The 25,131-nt window shown below is 46.6% G+C and overlaps 1 protein-coding gene across 2 annotated transcripts in view; it reads right to left on the reverse strand.

Moving 5' to 3' along the window:
* Positions 1–638: 638 nt before the first annotated feature.
* LOC115091794 (gastrula zinc finger protein XlCGF26.1-like) overlaps positions 639–25,131 on the reverse strand; it is a 33,397-nt gene continuing 8,904 nt past the window's right edge. The window contains exons 2-4 of one of the 2 annotated variants that reach the window (XM_029602006.1): positions 15,853–15,979; positions 6,268–8,481; positions 639–1,334 (exon numbers count right to left, since the gene is read on the reverse strand). In XM_029602006.1, the coding sequence (XP_029457866.1) occupies positions 6,947–8,481; positions 15,853–15,979 (1,662 nt within the window). In that variant the 3' untranslated portion in view covers positions 639–1,334; positions 6,268–6,946. Of the gene's footprint in view, positions 1,335–6,262; positions 8,482–15,852; positions 15,980–25,131 lie in introns of both variants that reach the window. The other variant, XM_029602007.1, reaches the window with a different exon arrangement.

Here is a 25,131-nt window from a genome sequence, read left to right on the forward strand (position 1 = left end):
AGAAATAAACCTCAATCATAAACCATGGCATGTTGGGGATGATCTCAATCTCTTGGATTTACTGCTAATGCCCTTCTAAGTACTTGCACTGTACAAAGACAGCCTCCTTCTGGAGATCATAAGGTGTAATTTTAACAGGCAAGCTATCAAGATAAGCTTTAAAATTCTTCTTAATCAAATCTGTGGCGTCCAATAGGATTCAGACTATTTCTGTATCTTTCTGTCACATTTTCTTGGTCTCTAACTGCATCTCTTGGTATTTAAGGATCTTTGCATTCTCCATATGATCTACAGAACAGTCACTGGGTACTGACATCTCTACCAGCAATGCTCTTCTGATCTTCTCCTTCACTACAATATCTGGTTTTTGCACATTGATCTTCTTGTCGGTGGGAATAGAAATGTCCCAGGTGATCACAATTTCATCGTTCGCTTCTGTTCTAGTAGGGTTGTGCTCCCAGTGTTTGTTTGCTGCATCGAAGTTATAGTGTTTATATGGCTTCCAATGAATAAGACAACCTACTTTGTTGAGCCCATTTGTGCAGTCTGTCTGACATCATCACATCACATCCTGTGATGAGATGTGTAACCATTTCCAGCTCTGTTCCACAAAATCTGCATGTGTCAGTTTTATTTTTTTATTTTTAATTTTCAGTATTTTTAAATTTAAACAAGAAGAAAATCTTATACAGAAATATCAGTGCATAGCAATTATTACATATAACAGGAAATAACAATGCAATTCCAGTATTCAAAAAAACCTGCACTGAAAAAAAAATAAAAGAAAAAAGGGGGGAACTCAGAAATAGGAGTGATATTTTTTATATAATCTAACATCCCTGAGGAAATTATAGGATGCTGAGCAAGGTTCACAACAAATATCTCTCATTGCCAAACCAGCTTACAGCCATTAGGTGTGAGTATATCCAAAAACAGGCTCAAAAAAGGTATAACTCACATTTTGATACATAATACAGCACTTGCATGGATATCGAAGAACAAATTTAGCCCCTATTTGAAGAGCATCCGGGCGCATAGAAAGAAAATTCTTTCTGTGAGACTGAGTAGATTTTGTAAGGTCAGAGTAAACCCAGATATTTTGACCATAAAATAGAGATTGTCTATCTTGAAGAAAAAGTCTCAGAATATTATTCCGATCCATAAGGAAAGCGAAGGAAATTAAGAACGGTCTCCTTCTCTTGAGACAATTCCAGAATTTCAGAAATATCCAAAGATGGCAGCTGTCTTGCTACGTGCTCAGCACTTCCTGGGGTTTGCGGTTAATAATAAGCCTTCGTAATCACTGGCATAGCGGTATCTGGTATCTTCAACACCTGCAGAACATATGTTTTAAAGAGTTACAAAGGCGGTATTATATTTATCACAGGAAAATTTAATATTCTCAGGTTATGAGATCTCAAGGCATTTTCCAATTTTTCACTAGTGGCTAATTCAGCTTGAAGCAAGTTCTGTTGTATTTTTTCAGAAGCATTTAAGTGCTGCTCTATATTTTCAACTTTAAGATTGTAAGAGGAAATCATATTTGTATTTATTAATACCTGATTTTTAGTGTCCTGTGTAAGTTGAGATAACGAAGCAATAGATTTCAAAGTAGACCCTATATCTTCGAGAGAGAGAGCTGTAGCTTTAGGATAAACCCCACCTATTCCTGCAGCCATGCTTGCACCACTCTCTATACCTTTTCCTGATGATGGTCTGATCATTGGGTCTACCACGTCAACGAGGCCATAATCCTCGGGGGATCCTTTCCTCCCAGGAGAAACCTCGTCACTGGTTTGTACCCCTATGATCTCTGTGGAGGTTGTGTCTACAGCCTGTGCTGCTTTCGTATCTCCCCACCGAAGCTCCGGGAAGACCGTCGCAGGAGCGGAAGTGCCCATTAAGCCCTGGTATGGTGGTGCAGGCTTGCTTGGCGCGCCGGGGCTCAAAGTTACATCCGGGGTCAGGGGGGATGGTGTTCGCTCCTCTACAGGTCCCCCCCCAGTGACCGAGGCACCCGGCATCGTTGTTGGATTCACCAGAAAATAGCCCTCGATTCGTGGCTGGGAAGGTTCTACGGAGGGGGAGCTTGACGAACTTCCTCTAAATTTTGCCTTCCTCTTTGTATGAGGCATCTTGAATCCATGGGGAAACATTTTCTAAGGTAAGCGAACCTAGCGCTTCCAGCGGCATTCCTCAGTCAGCGGCCATCTTGGAGTCCCTGCATGTGTCAGTTTTAAAAGTCTTTTCTATGCTATGAACCATCCCGTCCGCGGTCTACTGTTGAGTGCTGCAATTACCAATTTCTCATCTCTAGGTTTCAATTCACCTTCTCTTAATTATTGCTGTGCCAAATTTTGATCCACATGGGATTGCTGAAGAAGCATTCTGTAGTCCCCCCTGTACTTATGCTTCTGTAAATTATCCTTCCTTGTTTGCAGATCTGATTTTTTAAAGAGTTTCTTCTCTTGTTTTGTACATTCTGTAGCTTCTTTACCTTTGGGCACTGGTGGATCTTCAGTCATTCCCTCTATTTGCTGGAACAATTGCCCTAGCGTAAGGTTTGACAGTGAGAATGGTTGTTCACTTTCGTACTTCTGCACTATTTTAGCATTTGTGTCCATCGATGCCACTGAGTATGCCTGAAGGCCTATTATGGTAACTATTTTATTTTTTATTTATTTAACACTTTTCTATACCGACCTTCATGGTTAAAAGACCATATCTGTAAGTGTAACCAATTTCAAAACAACCCAGAGCACCTTCAGCTCTAGGGATGGACAATCTCGGCATGCTCTGGTTCTTATAAATTACCTGCTGGGCGTGGAGGAGCTTTCTAGCTTTTATATCCAATTCTTTAAGATATTTATAAGGCCAGTCTACCATTCCAAAACTGTATGAAAATGTGGGAATTGAAAGTTTGCTAATAGCTTGTATCTTACTTTGTGCTGTTAAGGCAATATTCAATATTAGCTTCACTCTCCTATAGTAATCTTTACTGACCTTTCTCTCTGTATTTTATGATGAATTTTTCCACTTTCCTCTACTTCTAAATATTTATATATACGCCTTTCTGCTCCGGTTCCTTTTTACTGCATTCTTCAATTAGATTATTACGCTTCCAAAATGCATGATATTAAATACAATTCTAAAGCATTATTTTCTTTGATACAATCATTAACGTCCAATATAACTTTGAAAACTGACATGACATCAATGCCTTCAAATGAAACGTGCAGTAATTTTGCTAAATTCTTCAACACAAAAGTGGAAAATTTGATTAAAGATTAATCAAATAAATGATAATACATGGTTGGAATTTACCTTGACATCCACTCTAGAAAGAAAATCAGAATTAAGTAAACTAAATCTGGCAATACAGCCTACAGATTTGCTTTCGACTGAAAGTTTGAAATCAATAGATGAGATAAGAGTTCCAAGCATAACCACAATTACAAACTTATCTCTCAATGTGGGCTATATGCCAGATATCCTAAAATGTGCCGCTCTCAGACCAGAGTTAAAACCCAACAAAAAGATCTAAACAACTACAGACCGTATCAAATTTACCAGCATTGGCCAAAATGATAGAAAAAATTGCGCTCCTCCAACTTTCGGATTATCTAGATTCTCATAACCTATTATTTCCATCACAACATGGTTTCAGAAACAATGACAGCACAGAAACCCTGTTATTGGCACTGCAAGACACGGTCCTTCGAGGATTTGATTCAGGATGTGCGGACCTTTGGGTTCTGCTGGATCTGTCAGCTGCCTTTGACATAACAGATCACAACATCATGATTGTCAGGCTAAAGGAACGAGGTATAAAAGGCAACGTCTTAACAATGCTTTTCCTCTTTCTTAACTGACCGTTCATTCAAAGTTAGAAGTGAAGGGTGTGCATCAGATACATTTCAATTAGAAACTGGATTACCGCAAGGGTCAGCACTATCCGCCATGTTAGTCAACATTTATACGCCGCTACTTTGTCACTTATTCTCAGGTATGGCCATCAAGTATTTCATCTATGCTGACGATATTCAGTTTCTAATTCCAATTGACACATCCATTGTCAAAGTTATTGGAAATGTATTATTCCAACATCAAACAACTACTTCGACAAGTGAAATTAGTATTAAACTCTGAAAAACAGAAATAATTCTTTTGAACAGAAAAATATCACCAACTGCATACATGAATGACCAGATAAAAACAGAACAAACAGAATGTTGGGAATTATTAGGAAGGGAATGGTTAATAAAACGGAAAATGTCATTGCTTTTTTAACTGCTGCAGCACACTGAACCGACGATTTCAAAGTATTATCCACTATGACACCTAGATCTTTTTCCTGGGCGGTAGCTCCTAATATGGAACCTAACATTGTGTAACTACAGCAAGGGTTATTTTTCCCTATATGCAACCCCTTGCACTTATCCACATTAAATTTCATCTGCCATTTGGATGCCCAATCTTCCAGTCTTGCAAGGTCCTCCTGTAATGTATCACAATTCGCTTGTGATTTAACTACTCTGAATAATTTTGTATCATCTGCAAATTTGATAACCTCACTCATCATATTCCTTTCCAGATCATTTATATATATATTGAAAAGCACCAGTCCAAGTACAGATCCCTGAGGCACTCCACTGTTTACTCTTTTCCACTGAGAAAATTGACCATTTAATCCTACTCTCTGTTTCCTTTTAATGAGTTTGTAATCCATGAAAGGACATCGCCTCCTATCCCATGACCTTTTAGTTTTCTTAGTAGCCTCTCATGGGAGACTTTGTCAAACGCCTTCTGAAAATCCAAATACACTACATCTACTGATTCACCTTTATCCACATGTTTATTAACCCCTTCAAAAAAATGAAGCAGATCTGTGAGGGAAGACTTCCCTTGGGTAAATCCATGTTGACTGTGTTCCATTAAATCATGTCTTTCTATATGCTCTGTAATTTTGATCTTTAGAATAGTTTCCATTATTTTTCCCAGCACTGAAGTCAAGCTCACTAGTCTATAGTTTCCCGGATCACTCCTGGAGCCCTTTCTAAATATTGAGGTTACATTGGCCACCTTCCAGTCTTCAAGTACAATGGATGATTAAAATGATAGGTAAAATTTTAACTAATAGATCAGAAATTTCATTTTTTAATTATTTCAGTACCCTAGGATGCATACCATCTGGTCCAGGTGATTTGCTACTCTTTAGTTTGTCAATCTAGCCTACTACATCTTCCAGGTTCACAGTGATTTGGTTCAGGTCATCTGACTCATCACCCTTGAAAACCATCTCCAGAACTGTTCTTTTTCGAACTTTCTTATTAGTAAACACAGAAGGAAAGAATTCATTTAGTCATTCTGCAAAAGCCTTATCTTCCCTAAGAGCCCTTTTAACCCCTCGATCATCTAACGGTCCAGCTGACTCTCTCACAGGTTTCTTGCTTATTTAAAAAAGTTTTTATTATGAGTTTTTTCCTCTATGGCCAACTTCATTCAAATTCTCTTTTAGCCTGGCATATCAATGTTTTACACTTAACTTGACAATGCTTAAGAGGCCGATTTTAAACTGGCGCACACAAATGTACACCCAATTTTATAATATGCGCGTGCTACTGCGCGCATGTTATAAAATCCAGAGTTGGCATGTGCAAGGAGGTGCACACTTGTGCACCTTGCACGCGCCGAGCTGTAGATTTACATATTGTCCCCCTTCCAAACATTAGTTCAAATTTGATCATGTTATGATCACTATTGCCAAGTGGTCCCACCATCATTACCTGTCTCACCAAATCCTGCTCTCCACTAAGAATTAAATATGTAAATCTACATTTCTAAAACTAAATATGTGAATCTATACCCGGCGCGTGCATGTTATAAAATCGGGGGTCGGCGTGTGCAAGGGGTGCACAATTGTGCACCTTGCATGCGCTGAGCCCGCGCTGAGCCGCTCTGCCTTGCCCCATTCCCTACCCCCCTCCACCCCACCTTCCCTTCCCCTATATCCCCCACCCCCAGTCCTAAGCTAAACCCCCCCAAAAAAACTGTCCTACCCTGTTGCGCGTGCTGGCCCACTGCCAGTGTGCGATCCCCCAGCACAGTGGCACATGGCCGCTGTGCCGGGAGCCTCTGACCCCGCTCTCCCTGGAACGCCCTGCCCCACCTCGCCCCCTCCCTGCCCCTTTTTGAAAGCCCCGGAACTATTGAAAATCTGCCCCTTAGATTGTAAGCCCTCTGGGGATAGGGAAATACCTACCGTACCTGAATGTAATCCACTTTGAAATGCTGAAAAAAGTGCGAAAAAGCAGAATATAAAAACCTAACTAAATAAATCTCTTCAATACTATTCTTTTTCTTCTTCTGTTGGTGGTGCTTGAACTGCACTAATGTCCTTTCCCAGTTCCCTATAGTATTGCTTCTGCTTCTCTTTAAATGATTTATTTTGATGCTTCTCCTTTCTGTTTTCTTCATACCTTCACAGCTTCTGCACTTCCGCTGTTATATTCAATGTACTTTTAAATAATATAAATTTAAGATCTTCCAGTTACTGCAGCATATCTTAGCTTTATGTTTTGGATTTTTCTCAGGACTTTTAACATCATTGATCCTTTGAAATATGCATCTACTAACGATACTTCTGCATGCAGTGATTTCATTTTCTCTTTTATATGCTTTTTTTTCTAGGGAGAGTTGTCTTCTTTCTCCTGTTCTTCTGGCCTTGTGTCCTTAATGTCAAGATTCTCTCAGTAATCAATTTTGCTGCACAGTACTGTATCCAATTTATATCCATAATATCGATAGATGGATTCTTATTACAAATTATGGCTCTATTTATGTCACTTATCATGCTTCTAATTTTGAGTGTTAAATTTACTTTCAATAATCTTTTTTTTTTTACCAAAGACCATGGCATACTTCTCCATGTACACTAGGAGTTCGATTACCAGTTCTTCGATCTCCTGTTTCCTTTCTTCATTCTGCCTCCTTGCATGTCCCCTGTGTGAATTTTCTGGTGATTTGAAAGACTTGTCTTCTGTATGAAACCTTTACCACATTCTATGCATGAAAACGGTCTTTCCCCAGTATGGATTTTCTGGTGGTTTGTTAGGCATATCTTCCACTTGAAGCTTTTACCACACTCCATACATAAAAATGGACGCTCCCCTGTGTGGATTTTCTGATGCTTTCTGAGGTATGTCTTCTGATTGAAGCTTTTACTACACTCAATACATGAAAATGATCTCTCCCCAGTGTGGATTTTCTGATGGTTTTGGAGGTCTGTCTTGCACTTAAAGTTTTTACTACACTCAGTGCATTTAAATGGTCTCTCTCCAGTATGGATTTTCTGGTGGTTTATGAGGCTTCGCTTCTGATTAAAGCTTTTACTACACTCACTACATGAAAACTGTCTCTCCCCTGTGTGCATTGTCTGGTGATTTGTAAGATGTGCCTTCTGTGTGAAACGTTTACCACATTCCATGCATTTAAAAGGTTTCTCTCCAGTATGGATTTTCTGATGGTTTACAAGGCTTGTCTTCCGATTGAAACTTTTATTACACTCAGTACATGAAAATGGTCTCTCCCCTGTGTGGATTTTCTTGTGGTTTATGAGAGTTACCTTCTGATTGAAGCTTTTACTACACTCAGTACATGAAAATGGTCTCTCCCCTGTGTGGATTTTCTGGTGGTTTTGGAGGACAATCTGCCACTTGAAGGTTTTACTACACTCAGTGCATTTAAATGCTCTCTCCCCTGTATGGATTTTCTGGTGATTGGTGAGGTTTGTCTTTCGACTGAAGCTTTTATTACACTTAATACATGAAAATGATCTCTCCCCTCTGTGGATTTTCTGGTGATTTGTGAGGCTTGTTTTCCAATTAAAGCATTTACTACACTCTGTACATGGAAATACTTTCTCCCCTGTGTGGATTTTCTGGTGAGATTTTAGACTTGATTTTTTAATGAAACTTTTATCACATTCAGTGCATGGCAATGCTCTGTCTCCTATATGGATTTTATAATGTACAAGAGCGTCTTTCTTACTGAAACCATTCCTGCACTCTCCAGTGTGTGTTTTCTCTTGTTGCTGTAGTTCTCCCTTCAGACTGAAGGTTTTCTTATGGTCTATAGATGTAGACGGTCTCTCCTCAGTGCGTGGTCTCTTTTGTGATTCCAGAGTTACAGGATCCCTGAGGTGAATCTCACATGCATCACAGGCACATTTTTGTTCTGTTCTCTGGTTTCTCTGTTCTTCCCTTGTACCTGTGATATTACAGGCACTTTCCTCACACACAATACAATTGGTGGCCGAGTCTCCTGTTGAATTCTTTTGCTTCTTTTCCGAGTATTTCCCACAGTCAGCACATGGAGAAGTCTCCTCTCTCTCTCTATCTGATAAAATCTTCTTTACTTCCTCGTTATCAGTGAGCTCCCAGTGATGTCTCTCTGGATTACTGTTTCTGGGATCCACATTTCCTATATAAAAAGAAAACACAAAGTTATTATTCTGTTTGCTTGAGATGCTCCAGAGACGTGAAGGGCTCTGATGTAAGGGGAGGTCAGGGTGAGCAGGGAAGAAAGGATTTTCAATTAATGATGGAGAGAATTCCCCACTGGGAGATTCCTGACTCCAGCACAGAACCTCTGACCCTGGGACACGACCTAAAACAGTGACCAGGAGAGGCAGCTAAAGCACTTCCTGTTCCTGTACAGAGTAAAATAGAAACTGGGCGGGGTTTCTGTGGGAAGAGGGGGGAGTTAAGACTGAACAGCCAGGTTGGTCTCAATGACCTACAGATGGATTGAAAGAACTGGTAGACAAATTGGTAGAACTGGTAATTTCATTGCCATGCCCATGTCAGAAAATCTGACAACTTGCATGGGAGTAAAATCCAATTTACAGGGGGTAAATACCTGTAAATTATGCAGGTAAAATCTTTACACTTACATTTTTAAAGTTAGATATTAAAATAAATTCATGGATTACAAACTGGTTAAAAGACAGGAAACAGAGAGTAGGATTAAATGGTCAATTTTCTCAGTGGAAAAGGGTAAACAGTGGAGTGCCTCAGGGATCTGTACTTGGACCGGTGCTTTTCAATATATATATAAATGATCTGGAAAGGAATACGACGAGTGAGGTTATCAAATTTGCAGATGATACAAAATTATTCAGAGTAGTTAAATCACAAGGGCCTTGCAAGACTGGAAGATTGGGCATCCAAATGGCAGATGAAATTTAATGTGGATAAGTGCAAGGTGTTGCATATAGGGAAAAATAACCCTTGCTGTAATTACACGATATTAGGTTCCATATTAGGAGCTACCACCCAGGAAAAAGATCTAGGCATCAAAGTGGATAATACTTTAAAATCGTCAGTTCAGTGTGCTAAAGCAGTCAAAAAAGTAAGCAGAATGTTGGGAATTATTAGGAAGGGAATGGTGAATAAAACAGAAAATGTCATAAAAGAAAATTATTACTTACCTGCTAATTTTCGTTCCTGTAGTACCATGGATCAGTCCAGACAGTGGGTTATGTCCCCAATCCAGCAGATGGGAGTCAGCACAAGCTTTGAGGGGGCGTCACCATAAGTACTACTACCCCCTCTGCAGGAGTTCAGTATCGAGTATATCAAAGCCCGAGTAGAAACCCCCGAAGGATCAAGTTTGTGGAAACAGATAATGAAAACAATTGTAACCGCAACAAGTAAACCGCAAACATCCTACCAACTTGTAGGGAGTTGTGAAAAACAGCGAAAAGAAACGACTGTGAAGACACAGAACACTGCGAGCAAGAAGCAGCGCAGAGCTGAGCAGGATCAAGAACCCAAACGCGGTGGGCGTCTGGACTGATCCATGGTACTACAGGAACGAAAATTAGCAGGTAAGTAATAATTTTCTTTTCCCTGTACGTACCTGGATCAGTCCAGACAGTGGGATGTACCCAAGCTTCCCTAAATCGGGTGGGGTCCTGTGAGGCCTGCTCGGAGAACCTGCTCGCCAAAGTGTCCAGAGACCGAAGAGGCGAGGTGCAGACGATAGTGCCTCGAGAACGTGTGTAACGATTTCCAGGTGGCTGCTCTACAAATTTCTTGAGAGGAGACAGAGCGAGACTCCGCCCAGGAAGCCGCCTGAGAACGTGTAGAATGCGCTACGATGCCGGGCGGGGGAGTCCACCCTGCCCCAATGTAGGAAGCAGCAATGCCAGCCTTCAGCCATCTGGCAATGGTAGCCTTCGAGGCCTGAGACCCCTTCTTAGGTCCGGACCAGAGTACGAAGAGATGGTCAGAGATCCGGAACTCATTTGTAGCCTCCAGATAGAGACGCAAAGTGCGCTTTACATCCAGGAGACGGAGAGACTTCGGCTCTGAGGAAGAGAAGGACGGCAACTCCACCGTCTGGTTCACATGGAATGCAGAAACCACCTTCGGAAGGAAGGAGGGAACGGTGCGAAGCGAAACTCCAGAGACGGAGAAACGGAGATAGGGCTCTCTACACGACAGAGCCTGCAGCTCCGAGATGCGTCGAGCGGAACAGATGGCCACAAGAAAAACAGTCTTGAGAGTGAGATCCTTTATCGTTGCGCTGCGCAGCGGCTCGAACGGTGGTCCCGACAGGGAGCGAAGCACAAGGTTAAGACTCCAGGAGGGACAAGGGTCCCGTAAATGGAGGACGCATATGCTTGACACCCTTGAGAAAACGAGCAATGTCAGGATACTGTAGAAGAGAGCCCCCATCGCTCAACAGCGAACCAAGGGCGGCCACCTGAACCCGTAGTGAATTATAGGTGAGCCCTTTTTCCACCCCCGCCTGTAGAAACTGAAGGATCTGAGGTACAGAAGCCTTAGCGGGTCTCGTGGCCTGGCTGGTACACCACAGCTCAAACATAGGCCGCCGACGTCGATGTCTTTCGTGCCCGCAATAGCGTGGATACTACCGCCTCCGGGTAGCCCCGACGCCGGAGGCGGCGCCTCACAAAAGCCAGGCCGCAAGACAGAAGAGTTCTGCCTGCTCGAAAAATACCGGGCCCTGATGTAGGAGCTGGGGGAGGTGCCCCAGCCTGATTGGCCCGTCGATCACCAGCTGTAGCAGGTCCGCAAACCAGGGTCGGCTGGGCCATTCTGGGGTGACAAAAACCACGGTCCCCTGATGGCTTTCTATTCTGCGGAGCATCCTGCCCACCAGGGGCCACGGAGGAAAGGCGTAGAGCAGAAGATGTGGCGGCCACGGGAGGACCAGGGCATCCACTCCCTCCGCGCCGCGCTCTCTCCGGCGACTGAAGAAGCGTGGAGCCTTGGCGTTGAGAGCGGACGCCATCAGATCTAAGTGGGGGGCCCCCCACCGATGGACGAGAAGTTGCATCGCTTTGTCGGAGAGAGACCACTCTCCTGGGTCCAGCAGTTGACAACTGAGGAAGTCCGCCTGGACGTTGTCCACCCCGGCGATGTGCGAGGCCGCTAGCCGGATGAGATGACGCTCCGCCCATTGCATCAGCAGCACCGTCTCGAGCGCGACCTGCGGGCTGCGCGTGCCTCCTTGTCGGTTGATGTAGGCCACGGTGGTAGAGTTGTCCGATAGGATTCTGACCTCCCGGTTCCGAAGAAGCGGGAGGAAATGTCGCAGAGCTAGCCGGACCGCTCTGGTTTCCAGACGGTTGATTGACCACTTCGCCTCCACCGTGGACCACGTCCCCTGCGTGGCGCTTCGATCGCAGACTGCACCCCAGCCTGCTAGACTGGCGTCGGTGGTCACCACCACCCAATTTGGCAGATCGAGGGACACGCCACGGGCCAGGTTCGACGGATCCAACCACCAGCCCAGACTGTCCCTGGCATTCCGCGGGAGCGGGAGAATCATCTGGTAGTCCTGCGATACTGGTTTCCAGCGGGAGAGGAGCGCCCCCTGTAAGGTCCTGAGGTGCGCGAAAGCCCAAGGTACAAGGTCGATGGTGGACCCCATCACTCCCAGGAGTTGCAGGTAGTCCCAGGAGGTGGGCTCTGGTAACGCAGAGAACCGTCGTGTGTGATCTCGCAAGGATTGAGCCTTGTCCTGGCGCAGAAAAACTTTGCCCAGCCGGGTGTCGAAGGTCGCCCCCAAAAAATCCAAGCGTTGCGAGGGCCTGAGGGAGCTCTTGGAGAAGTTCACTACCCATCCCAGGGAATGTAGAAACCGTACTACTCGAGTCACAGCTGAGCGTCCCTGATCGAATGACTTCGCCCGGATGAGCCAGTCATCCAGATAAGGATGAACCAGGATGCCTTCCTTCCGGAGGGCTGCAGCCACGACTATCATGATCTTGGTGAAGGTGCGCGGCGCCGTCGCCAATCCGAACAGGAGAGCCGTGAACTGAAAATGCTGGTCCAGAATTTTGAAACGAAGGAAACGGTGGTGGTCCGGGCGGATGGGAATGTGCAGGTAGGCCTCCGTTAAGTTCAGGGAGGCGAGGAACTCCCCCCGATGCACCGCCGCAATCACTGACCGGAGCGTTTCCATACGGAACCGAACAACTCGAAGGGATTTGTTGACTTCCTTGAGGTCTAGGATAGGCCGGAAGGCACCATCCTTCTTTGGCACGACGAAATAGATGGAATAGTGGCCCGAGCCCACCTCTCCGAAGGGCACGGGCGCAATAGCGCCTATCTCCCGGAGTCTGTCCAGAGTCAGCTGCACCGCTCTTCTCTTGAGGTCCGAGCCACAGGGAGAAAAGATGAACCTTCCCTGCGGGGGGCGGACAAATTCCAATGCGTAGCCGTGTTTTATGGTATCCAGGACCCACTGGTCCGAGGTGATCCGCGCCCACTCCGCGTAGAAATACGTTAGCCGGCCCCCAATCCTGGGGACCGGGGAGTGGGCGAGACTGGCATCATTGTGAAGACTTGGTAGAGGAGTTCCCGGGTCCGGGAGTAGTGCGTGTGGGCCGACGCCCGCGAAAGGAGCGCGACCAGGGCTGAGACCTGGGGGCGGATGGCCGGGAGCCCGCCTGTCTGTATCCCCTGTAGCGCCGCTGTGCTCTGGCTCTGGTCCGAGAAGAAGAAAATGCTCTGGATGGTCGAAACCTATCCTCCGGCAGCCGATGAACAGCGTTCTCCCCCAGGGACTTGATGATCTGATCCAAATCCTCCCCGAAGAGGAACTTGCCCCTGAAGGGAAGAGAGCCCAGACTGGACTTGGAGGACGTATCTGCCGCCCAGTTGTGGAGCCACAGTAGTCGTCGTGCCGCCACTACCGATACCATGGATCTTGCGAGGACCTGAAAAAGGTCGTACGAGGCGTCCGCCCCATACGCCACTGCGGCTTCCAGCCGATCCGCCTGGGCAGCCTCATCGGCCGGCAGGTTCTGAGATGTGAGGAGTTGTTGCACCCAAAGGAGGCTAGCCCGCTGGGCAAGCGAACTGCACATCACCGCCCGCATGCCCAGCACGGAGACCTCGAAAACCCGCTTAAGGAAAACTTCCAACTTACGATCCTGTGTGTCCCGCAATGCCGCACCTCCCGTTACTGGGATAGTCGTCCTCTTCGTGACCGCCGACACTGCGGAGTCCACCTTTGGGACCTTGATAAGGTCCAGAAAATCTTCGGGGAGCGGGTACAGCTTTTCCATGGCCCGGCTGCTCTTCAGGGAGGCCTCCAGGGTGTCCCATTCCCTGGTGAGAAGTTGTAAAAACGAGTCATGAATGGGAAAAGCCCGAGCCCTCGGCCGGAGTGCCGCCAGGACAGGATCTCCCTTCCTTGAAGAAGTGATGACAGCGGGAGCTACTGGGGCAGGCGGGTCTGGTGGCGGATCCAAATCTAATTCTTGGATGATCTGTGGGATGAGGTCGTCCAGCTCTTCCCTCTGGAAGAGGCGTAGGGTACGCGGATCATCCCCTTCTTGCGTGCCGTCCCCTTGACCCCCGTCCGGGAGGTCAGGTCCCTGTCCCGCTGGGTCTGGCACCGCCCCCACTGGCGCAGGCGCAGATCGGACCCGGGTAGGAGGGCGGGAGGCCCCCGCTCCCGAAGGGTCGGGGGGGGCCGGCGTCGAGGGCGACATCCGAGGGATCTTAGGAGGGGGGGGGGGGGTCCCACAGGTGCTTCCAGCCCCTGCAGATAAGCGGTGTGCATGAGCAGGATAAACTCCGGAGAGAACCCCGGCCTGCTCGGGTGCGCTTCGAGGGGCGGCGTGGTTCCTGCTCCCTGGCTCTGGGTGCTTGGTTCCTGCCCCCGCTTGTAGAATCCTCCAGAGAGCCGTTCTCCCTCGTGGCCTGCGCCTCAGGGCGCTCAGAATGTAAAATGGCTGCCGTTCCCGCCAAAAATGGCGGAGTGGCCGGCCCGTGCCGCCCGGGCAAAAAAGAAAAATCATTAAGGGACTGTGAGGTACATTCCCCCCCGGGAAGGCATCGTGCCGCGGGGGGGCCTTCCCGGCCACACAACCCGCCCCAGACGTCTTTCCCTAAGCGCCGCAGCAGCCCACGAGGAGCTGCAAAATGGCCGCGGATGAGGGAGTGTAAAACGAAGAGGCCGCACAATTAAGCTCTGGAATTTGTTGCCAGAGGATGTGGTTACTGCAGTTAGTGTAGCTGTGTTTAAAAAAGGATTGGATAAGTTCTTGGAGGAGAAGTCCATTAATGGTTATTAATCAAGTTTACTTAGGGAATAGCCACTGCTATTAATTGCATCAGTAGCAAGGGATCTTCTTAGTGTTTGGGTAATTGCCAGGTTCTTATGGCCTGGTTTGGCCTCTGTTGGAAACAGGATGCTGGGCTTGATGGACCCTTGGTCTGACCCAGCATGGCAATTTCTTATGTTCTTATGTTCACTATAACCCCTGTCACAGCCCCGTGTGACATCCATTCTACCCTCACTATAACCCCTGTCACAGCCCCGTGTGACATCCATTCTACCCTCACTATAACCCCCGACACAGCCCCGTGTGACATCCATTCTACCCTCACTATAACCCCTGACACAGCCCCATGTGACATCCATTCTACCCTCACTATAACCCCTGAGACAGCCCCGTGTGACATCCATTCTACCCTCACTATAACCCCTTACACAACCCCGTGTGACATCCATTCTACCCTCACTGTAACCCCAGACACAGCCCCGTGTGACATCCATTCTACCCTCACTGTAACCCCTGACACAGCCCCGTGTGACATCCATTCTACCCTCACTATAACCCCTGACACAGCCCCGTGTGACATCCATTCTACCCTCACTATAACCCCCTGACACAGCCCCGTGTGACATCCATTCTACCCTCACTATAACCCCTGACACAGCCCCGTGTGACATCCATTCTACCCTCACTATAACCCCTGACACAGCCCCGTGTGACATCCATTCTACCCTCACTATAACCCCTGACACAGCCCCGTGTGACATCCATTCTACCCTCACTATAACCCCTGACACAGCCCTGTGTGACATCCATTCTACCCTCACTATAACCCCTGACACAGCCCCGTGTGACATCCATTCTACCCTCACTATAACCCCCTGACACAGCCCCGTGTGACATCCATTCTACCCTCACTATAACCCCTGACACAGCCCCGTGTGACATCCATTCTACCCTCACTGTAACTCCCTGACACAGCCCCGTGTGACATCCATTCTACCCTCACTATAACCCCCTGACACAGCCCCGTGTGACATCCATTCTACCCTCACTATAACCCCCTGACACAGCCCCGTGTTGCTTTTTACCCCCTGGTCATGTTGCATCTGCTGCATGGTTACAGCTGACAGGAAGCAAAGTGATCCCTGCAGCCCTCGCTCACTTTCTCACGTTCTCACCAGGTGACACCAGGAGCCCTCACACTCAGAATTCACTGCTAATAAACCTGTAAAATGATCCCTTACCCAGCGAGCTCAGGGTCTCATAATTCTCCTTCATCACCTCCTTGTACAGCTCCTTCTGCCCTTCTTCTAAACGCTGCCACTCCTCCTGGGAGAAATAGACGGCGATGTCCTCAAAGGTCACTGGCACCTGAAACACATTGATTAGGCCAATAAAAGCTTGAAACGCATTCTGACATAGCCAGAGATGCCCTGGAGTCAGACAAGCCAATCACTTATCTAGAAGGTGTGGCCATAAGAACCCCAGCGTGTAACCTCACTTTGGCCTGTCCCTGAGGGAGAGGACTGAAGGCCCCGCCTCCTTCATCCCATCACTGCCTCCTGCTGGCTCTGTACCAGTATTGCTAGATGTTTAACAATTATCCTACTTGTAATATAATTGCACCTCTCTTACACTGTACGACTAATAATTCCTAAAACTGGAGACATTTACATTCATTATTTCATTCACTGTGTGGTAAGAAACCCTTCACCAGGAGGCAGAGGACTGGGAGGAGCAGATGATCAGAATGGGAAGCTTACACTGCATATTTTGTTCTAGCTGAAGGCTCCTGTAATGATGGTGGGAAAAGCGGACCCTGGAAGCTGCGGTTTGTTTGGCGCCGCCTAGAGAGAGTTCTCACTAGGCCCACACCAACAGCTGGAAGAGTCCCTGGGCAGGACTGGCTGGAGCTTTGCTTATACCAGCTGCCTCCACCACAAGTTGAGCCCTTGGTTTCTGGCGGTCAGCAGGTATTAGGTCTAGGGTTTTCCAAGAGAGCGAGTCCAAATCCAGGGGAAGGTCGGGGCAGGTAGCAGGCCAGAAGTTGGGACAGGCTATAGACAAAGCAAGATCGGGGTTTGAGCCAAGCCCAAGATCCAGGGAGACAAGAATTGAGGGCAACAGGACAAACAGGATAAAGAAGACAAGGCTAGGTCATGAATAAGGCAAGGACGAGGCACGGGAAAGACAGAAAAAGCAAGGAACTAGACACGAGAACTAGCAACATGCACTGGGATACAAGGCACAACAGGGTGTCAGAGTTATAGTGAAGTGGCCTTATATAGGGGAAGACTAGTGATGTCATCAGCAGGCACTGTGGCCGTCTTCCCGTCACAGGCCCTTTAAGGCAGTCAGCATCTGGTGTATGTGTACCTAAGGAAAGGCCGGGAGGAGAGTGGCATGGCCAAGCTGAGCAGCCTCAGAAGAATGCAGCAGGTTCCCCGCCATAATGCAAGAACGGTGGTGTTGAAATCAGCAGGTCGGATCAGAGATGGTTCACGAGCTACCAGACGTGACCGTACGCTCCTTCCAAAGCCTTGTCCCCAGACTTCTGGGTCTGGGTTTCCTGGGAAATCACTGGTGAATGTTCTGTATTAGCTATGGGGCTTGGAGGTTGGTGGCCAGCTCCCATGGGTTCTCCTTTGGATCATAGCCTTTCCAGGCTAAGAGATACTGTAGCTGATTTTGAACTCTGTGGTCATCCAGAATTTCCTGTACCTCATACTGGGCATCTTTTTCTGCTTTTATCTCCAGAGTCTGGGGTGGTGGTCTATTCAGCCAAGAGAAAGACACTGGTTTGAGTACTGAAACATGGAATACATTGTGCACTCTGAGAGACACTGGTAACCAGATTTTGTAGGCTACCAAGCCCAGTTGTGACATCACCGGGACAGGCTCAATCAAGCAGAAGGGCATCTTTAACTGGAGTTTTTGGTATTTAGCCAAACCAGACTTCCTGGGTGCAAGAGAGGTGCAAGGTGATGTTTGTTTATCTGCTTGCACCTTGAAGCTTTAGGATAATCGATCCAGAAGGTGATACGTCTTTAACTATAGGTCGTGAAGCTCTTGGCCGTAAAAGCAGTCCTGTGTTTTTTTTCCCTTGAGTCTGCACATCAGTACCCCAGACTGTAAAAAAGGCAGGGCTCATGTTGGTTGTCTCAGAATCCAATTCCTCTTTCATGCCCCCTCCTCATCAAAGCAGAGAAGGATATTGCAATTGCATCAAAAGCATCAAGACTTATTTCTTAAGGGTAGTAATCCCATGCTATCTGCTAAGAGTAGTAACTGCTGCTCCATGCAGGTTACCCCGTTGTTGGTTGTTGTCTGAATTCAATTCCCCTTTTCTCCCTGCCATTGAAGCAGAGAGCAATGTTGGAGTTGCATCAAAAGTTACCCCCATTCACTCTTTTCTTCACTTCCATCCTCCAGCCTTTAGGGATCCACAGCTTTCATCCCATGCCCCTTTGAATTCTCTCTCTGTTTTTGTCTTGACCACCTTTCTCCAAAAGAGCATTCAAGGTATTCACTAGAGATGTGAATCGTGTCCTCGATCGTCTTAACGATCGATTTCGGCTGGGAGGGGGAAGGAATCGTATTGTTGCCGTTTGGGTGTGTAAAGTATCTTGAAAATCGTTAAAATCGTGAGCCGGCACACTAAAACCCCCTAAAACCCACCCCCGACCCTTTAAATTAAATCCCCCACCCTCCCGAACCCCCCCCAAATGCCTTAAATTACCTGGGGGTCCAGTGGCACACTAAAACACGGCAACTAAAACCCCCTAAAACCCACCCCGACCCTTTAAATTAAATCCCCCCCCCCAAATGCCTTAAATTACCTGGGGTCCGTAGCGGCGGTCCATAGCTTAAATTACCTCCGTAGCGGCGGTCCGTAGCTAAATCGGGGGAAGGGGGAGAGCAGGAAAACCGGCACACTAAATCGTGTAGTCTTCAGCCGGCGCCATTTTGCAAAATGGCCGCCACAAAATGGCGGCGGCCATAGACCAAAACGATTCAACGAAGGAGGTCGTTCCGGACCCCCGCTGGACTTTTGGCAAGTCTTGTGGGGGTCAGGAGGCCCCCCCAAGCTGGCCAAAAGTTCCTGGGGGTCCAGCGGGGGTCAAGGAGCGATTTCCTGCCGCGAATAGTTTTCCGTACGGAAAATGGCGCCGGCAGGAGATCGACTGCAGGAGGTCATTCAGCGGCAGCATCTCCATTAATTTTCCTACCACCAAAGTGAGGCTAACCGGCCTGTAGGTTCCAGCCTCCTCTCTGCTACTACTCTTATGAAGCGGGATCACACTGTTCTTCTCCAATTTTGCAGCACCACTCCAGGGATCTATTGAGCAGGTCACTCAGCGGAGCCGCCAGCACATCTCTGAGCTCCCTCGGTATCCTGGGATGAACCTCATCAGGCCCCATGGCCTTATCAAGTTTCAGTTTTCCTAGCTCGTCCCATATATTCTCTTCTGTAAAAAGAGTTGTGTCTACCCATTCCCTTTTATGGTCTTGTCAACCAGCAATGGTCCTTCTCCAGGGTCTTCTTTAGTGAACACAGAACTGAAGTATTTGTTTAATATTTCTGCCATTGTTCCTTGTCACCTTTCAAGTTCACTATCGGGCTTTCCTTCTTTCTCTGATACATCTGGAAAATGTTTTGTCACCACTCTTTACTTCTTTGGCCATCCTTTCTTCTACTTGACCTTTTGCTTTCCTGATTTCTTCGTCTCCCTCAGTTTCACCAGATCTTCTTCCCTGTGTTCCTCTTTTTGGGATCTTTTATACTTCTTGAACGCTGTTCTTTTTGCTTTTATTTTTTCACCCATCTCCTTTGAGAACCAGATCGGTTTCCTTTTCCTCTTACTTTTGTTTACTTTTCTAACAGAGATTTGCTGCCTTTGTAAAAGCGCCTTTTAATTTGGCCCATTGTTGTTCCACCTCGCCCATTTTCACCCAGGCTTCTACTTCTTCCTCGTGGTACATCCCCATTTTGTCAAAGTCTGTATTTTTGAAATTCAAAACTCGGGGCTTCTCTGCATCTTATCTGTACCTTATTTGCTATATTAAACCATAGTCTGATGATCACTTGTGCTCAGGTGGGCATTTATGCAGACATTATTCCCATTTTTGAGCACTAGGGTTGAGTATCACACACTCCCTCATGGGTTCCAGTACCATTTGTTTGAACAAAGCCCCTTGAAGGTCATCAACTATCTCTCTACCTTTTGCAGATTCCATAGAAGGGATACCCCAGTCTACATCCAGCAGAGAGCAACACTTCTCTCTTCATTCCCACCTTTTGGATGTCTTCAACCAGATCTCTATCCAGCTCTTCTGTCTAAATTGGAGGCCTATAGATCACACCCAGTAAACATGGAAGCACCATCTTCTTTTTTTAGGCTCTTTCCTACCCCACGTCCCTTGCCTTTCAATTGCTTGGATATTGTTTCTGACATAAAGCGCTACTCCTCCCCCTCTCTTGTCCTCTCTGTCCTTCCTTAATAAGTTATAGCCAGGGATGGCCGTATCCCAGTCACGTGACTCTGTGAACCACGTCTCCGTAACAGCAACGAAGTCCAGGTCCGCTTTCACCATTAGAGCCTGCAGGTCTGGGATTTTATTACCCAGACTACGAGCATTTGTGTTCATAGCTTTCCAGCTTCTCTTCTTGGACACCTTTTCTGCCCTATTCAGCTGATTTTTGTTAATGTTGGGCATGACTTTTGAATTTCCTTCTGCTACCCCCATCTCTAGTTTAAATGTCTCATGGTATATGATTTGAATTTATCTCTTAGGATCCTTTTCCTGCCAAACAGATGTAAGCCATCTTTGACAAAGAGCCTTTTACTGTTCCATACATGGTCCCAGCCCCCAATAGATCCAAAACTTTCTTCCTTACACCAGGATTTGAGCCATGAATTGAATTTATCTATATGGCTTAGCCTCTCCTTCCCCTTTCCATGAGCAGGTCACACTTCTGAAAAGGCAATGGTTGTCGCCATGTGACTGATCTGCTTCGCCAGAGTCTGGAAATCTCTCTGTACTGCTTGGAAGTTGTTTCTAGCAAGGCCGTTGGTTCCCAGATGGTTGATAATGTCAACTTACTTTCTTCATTGATTGCTTTGACTATCTGATTAGCATTTCTATCAGCCTATGATCCCGGAAGACTTTTAAATATAGTGTTCCCCTCAAAAAGAATTCCCAAATTACTGTCTCTGATGACTATGTCACCCAGTACAATGAGCTTTTTCTTATGATTTTTGGTTGTATTATGGAATTGCTGTGCACATTGGGTTTTTTCTTTCCTTTTAGATACCACTTCATTCTCCATTGCTACAGCTTCTTCATTTTCCAATGCAGTGAAGGGCCTACCTGGCCGCACTGTAAGCACCACTACCGGCACCGGGAACATTGGGAGGTGGAGGGAGGGTGTTACCGAGGATGCCCCTCCCCCCGTGAAATGAGGAGGTGAGGAGCGAACCCAGCGCCGCTGAGACCAGCCCACCCACTGCCGTCTCAGAACCACCACAGCAACGCTGCGCCCCTTTGTGCGGGCTTGAAGTAAATAAACTCAAATTAACTTAAACCTCGGCCACAAAAAAAGCATATCCTAAAAAGGAACCCGTCCACCTAATAGAAACCGTAAGAGGACGAGAAATATATAGAAACCATCAGAGAACTTCAACACACAGGCAAAGAGGGCGAAAACCTGATTTATCCTAAGATAAGAAGCCACTCTTGTAAAGTTTCTCCCTGCCTGATGATTACTCTTCTACTTCTAAATGTGCAATCGCCATAAAAAAATAAAAATCCCACTGATAAATGACCTACTAGAGGAAATAAACCCCTCTATCTTCTGCATTACTGAGACATGGCTGAAAGAAAGTGATAATGTGCTCCTAAACCCCAACTATGATATCTTTCACTTCCACAGACACAAACGAAAAGGTGGGGGTCTACTAATAACCTGTAAAAAAAACTTATACCCTACAAAGTTGAGATAAGCCCCCCAAATGAAGTGGCAATTCTAAAATCACCAATTCTACATATCGGTCTGATATATAACCCAATTCCAAAATGAAGGCTACACAACTAAACAAAGGAAACCTTGGTATAGCGAGGAGCTAAGACACACTCAGCATGCCCTGAGAAAATCTGAAACGCAATGGCGGAAAATGCCAATCGATGATATCCCTAGAAAAATACAAATCTTTAACAACAAAATACCAGATACAAATCAATAAAGCAAAAAAAGAATACCTCGCAAAACACATTCATGGTGCAATATTTAATTCCAAGTTGCCATTCGAAACAGTCAAAAACCTAACCAAGGACCCATCCTCCTCCATCTCTAATAACCACGACTTTTCAAAAAACTCATGCAACAAATATGCTACCCCGCTATTAAACAAACTAAAAACACTAAAATCCCAATTCTCCACCTGCTTACCAACAAAAGAGCCTGAAGACAAATGTGACCAAGTGAAATGGAACTCATCTGACCCAGTACCTAAATTTGAAATAAACCAAATCATCACAAAAATGAAGCCTGCAACCCACCCACTAGACCCCATGCCTGCAAATGCCCTGAAAACAGTAAACAGCATAATAACTCCGATATTCAAAAGCATAATAAACAGCTCGCTTGCTGAGGGATTAGTCCCTGATAAGGCAAAACAAGCAGGGATTAAACCAATCCTAAAAAATAAAAATGGCACAATTACCAACCAATATCCAACCTGCCATTCATTGCTAAAGTCCTAGAAAAAGCAGTGCCATCACATTTAGAGAACCACCTAGAAGACAACAATATACTATACCCAAGCTAAGTCAGATTCAGAAAAAAATCACTTAACAGAAACCCTTCTCATTTCCTTAGCCAAGGGTTTTATCCTGGTACTAACTGATCTAACAGCAGCATTCGACACAGGTGACCATACCCTGTTATACCACCAGCTAAGAGAAATTGGAATAGACGGAAATGACAACAAATGGTTCTCTTCCTTCCTAAAAGAGAGGACATTCCAAGTCAAACTGAGTAATCATATTTCTGACACCTTCTCAATCGATACAGGTGTCCCCCAGGGCTCAGCACTCTCGGCCACACTTTTCAACATCTACTTGCTGCCTGTATGCACATTGCTAGCAAATCTAAGAATCAACTTCTTCCTATATGCAGATGACATACAATTCTACAGCCCTTTTACAAAACATTTGAAAAAACCGCGTTGTCTCTGTCAACATACATGAAGGCCATACAACAAAAACGTTCTCAACTAAAACCAACTCTAAACCCCCAAAAAAACAAAATTGTGTGGTTAAGGAGAGATAACATGATAATAAAACCGCCAACTCTGGACCTAGGAATTAATAAAATGACTCCATCAGATCAAGTATGAGACCTAGGAATTCAGATCTATGAGAACTTCACCATGAAAAAGCATATAAACTAATTAATCAAAATAGGATACGCCAAGCTGAGAATATTACATTGGTTGAAACCACTGCTAACAATACAGGACTTCCGCACTGTCTTACAAACACTAATATTCTTAAACTTGGACTATTGCAACTCACTATTACTAGACCTACCCTCAGGTCTTCTAAACCCACTGCAGTTACTTCAAAATGTATCTGTTAGGCTTTTACTAGGGACAAGGAAATTCGAACACATTACCCCTTCACTGATAGCACTACACGGGCTTCCTGTACAATTCAGAATCCATTATAAAGTATTAACTCTAATTTTCAACTTCATCAACAATATTAACCCATGTTTAACGTTAGCAGGCAGAGGGACAGCCCTCGGAAGGGCCTGAAGGAGGTTCCTGCTAGAAAATCCAGGACCAGGTTGAGATTCCAAAGAGGTACCGGCCACTTTAGTGGTGGGCGGATGTGCTTGACTCCTTTCAGGAAGCGTGACACGTCCGGGTGAGAAGCTATGCTGTTGCCCTCGCTCTTGGAGCCGTAGCATGACAATGCGGCAACCTGTACCTTGATGGAGTTGAGGGACAGCCCTTTCTGTAGGCCGTTCTGTAAGAATTCTAGGATTATGGGAATTTTACTTGAGCGTGGCTGGATGTCATGGCCTTCACACCAGGCTTCAAATACTCTCCAAATCCTTATATACGTTAGGGATGTGGAGAACTTGCGTGCTCGGAGTAGGTGTTGATTACGGCCCCCGAGTATCCACTCTTTCTCAGGCGAGCCCTCTCAAGGGCCAGGCCGTAAGAGAGAATTGAGCTGGATCCTTGTGGAGGATCAGTCCTTGCTGTAGCAGGTCTCTGTGTGGAGGCAGTGGTAGGGGGGTTCCCTGCCAGTAGTGTTCTCATGTCTGCGTACCACGGTCTTCTTGGCCAGTCCGGAGCCACTAGAAGGACTAGTCCCCTGTGTAGTTGTATCTTGTGAATGATTGCGCCCAATAGGGGCCACGGCAGGAATGCATATAATAGGGTCCCCTGTGGCCAGGTCTGTACCAGGGCATCAATACCCTGGGACTGAGGTTCCCGCCTGCGGCTGAAGTACCTGGGTACTTAGGCGTTGGATCGGTTTGCCAGAAGGTCCATGTCCGGTGTCCCCCACTGGTTCACTATCAGTTGGAACGCTGTGGACGACAGCTTCCATTCTCCTGGGTCTAGACTTTCCCTGCTGAGGTAGTCCGCCGTGATGTTGTCTTTCCCGGCGATGTGGACGGCCGAGATCTCCTGGAGGTTCACTCCCACCCAGGCCATTAGGGGGTCTATTTCCAGAGACACCAGCTGGCTTCTGGTTCCCCAATGCCGGTTGATGGAGGCCACTGTTGTGGTGTTGTCAGACATTAGTCTGACCGCTTTGTCTTGGAGTCTGTGAGTGAATCGTAGACAGGCTAGTCTGACTGCCCGTGCTTCTAGGCGGTTGATGTTCCATCCCGCTTCTTCTGCGTTCCACTGCCCTAGGGCGGTTAACTCCTCGCAGTGTGCTCCCCATCCTCGTAGGCTGGCATCTGTGGTGAGTAGGGTCCATGTTGGGGAGGATAGCCTTGTACCCCGGCTCAGGTGGTTGGCTTGCAGCCACCACCATAGCTGGGTCCGGACTCTGCCCGGGAGTGATCGACGTACAGGTAATTCTGAGACCGTGGACTCCATCGTGATAGAAGTGAGTGCTGCAGGGGTCTCATGTGAGCTCGCGCCCATGGCACTACTTCCAGGGTGGATGCCATCAGACCGAGTACTTGCAGGTGGTCCCATGCTGTGGGACGAGGTTCGCTCAGTAGGATTTGTAACCGGTTCCACAGTTTTGATCTCCCTGTGGGAGTCAGGCTGACCTTGTCTTCTTTGGTGTCGAATCGGACTCCTAGGTATTCTAGAGACTGTGAGGGCTGTAGACAACTTTTGTTTGTGTTTACCACCCAACCTAGGCTCTCCAGTACAGTTTTGACTCTGTTGGTTGCTTGGCGGCTTTCCTCTGGGGATTTTGCCCTGATTAGCCATTTGTCTAGGTAAGAGTGTACGAGGACTCCTTCCTTCCTCAGTGTTGCCGCCACC

This window comes from Rhinatrema bivittatum, chromosome 5 (assembly GCF_901001135.1).
Source record: "Rhinatrema bivittatum chromosome 5, aRhiBiv1.1, whole genome shotgun sequence".
NCBI lineage: Eukaryota > Metazoa > Chordata > Amphibia > Gymnophiona > Rhinatrematidae > Rhinatrema > Rhinatrema bivittatum.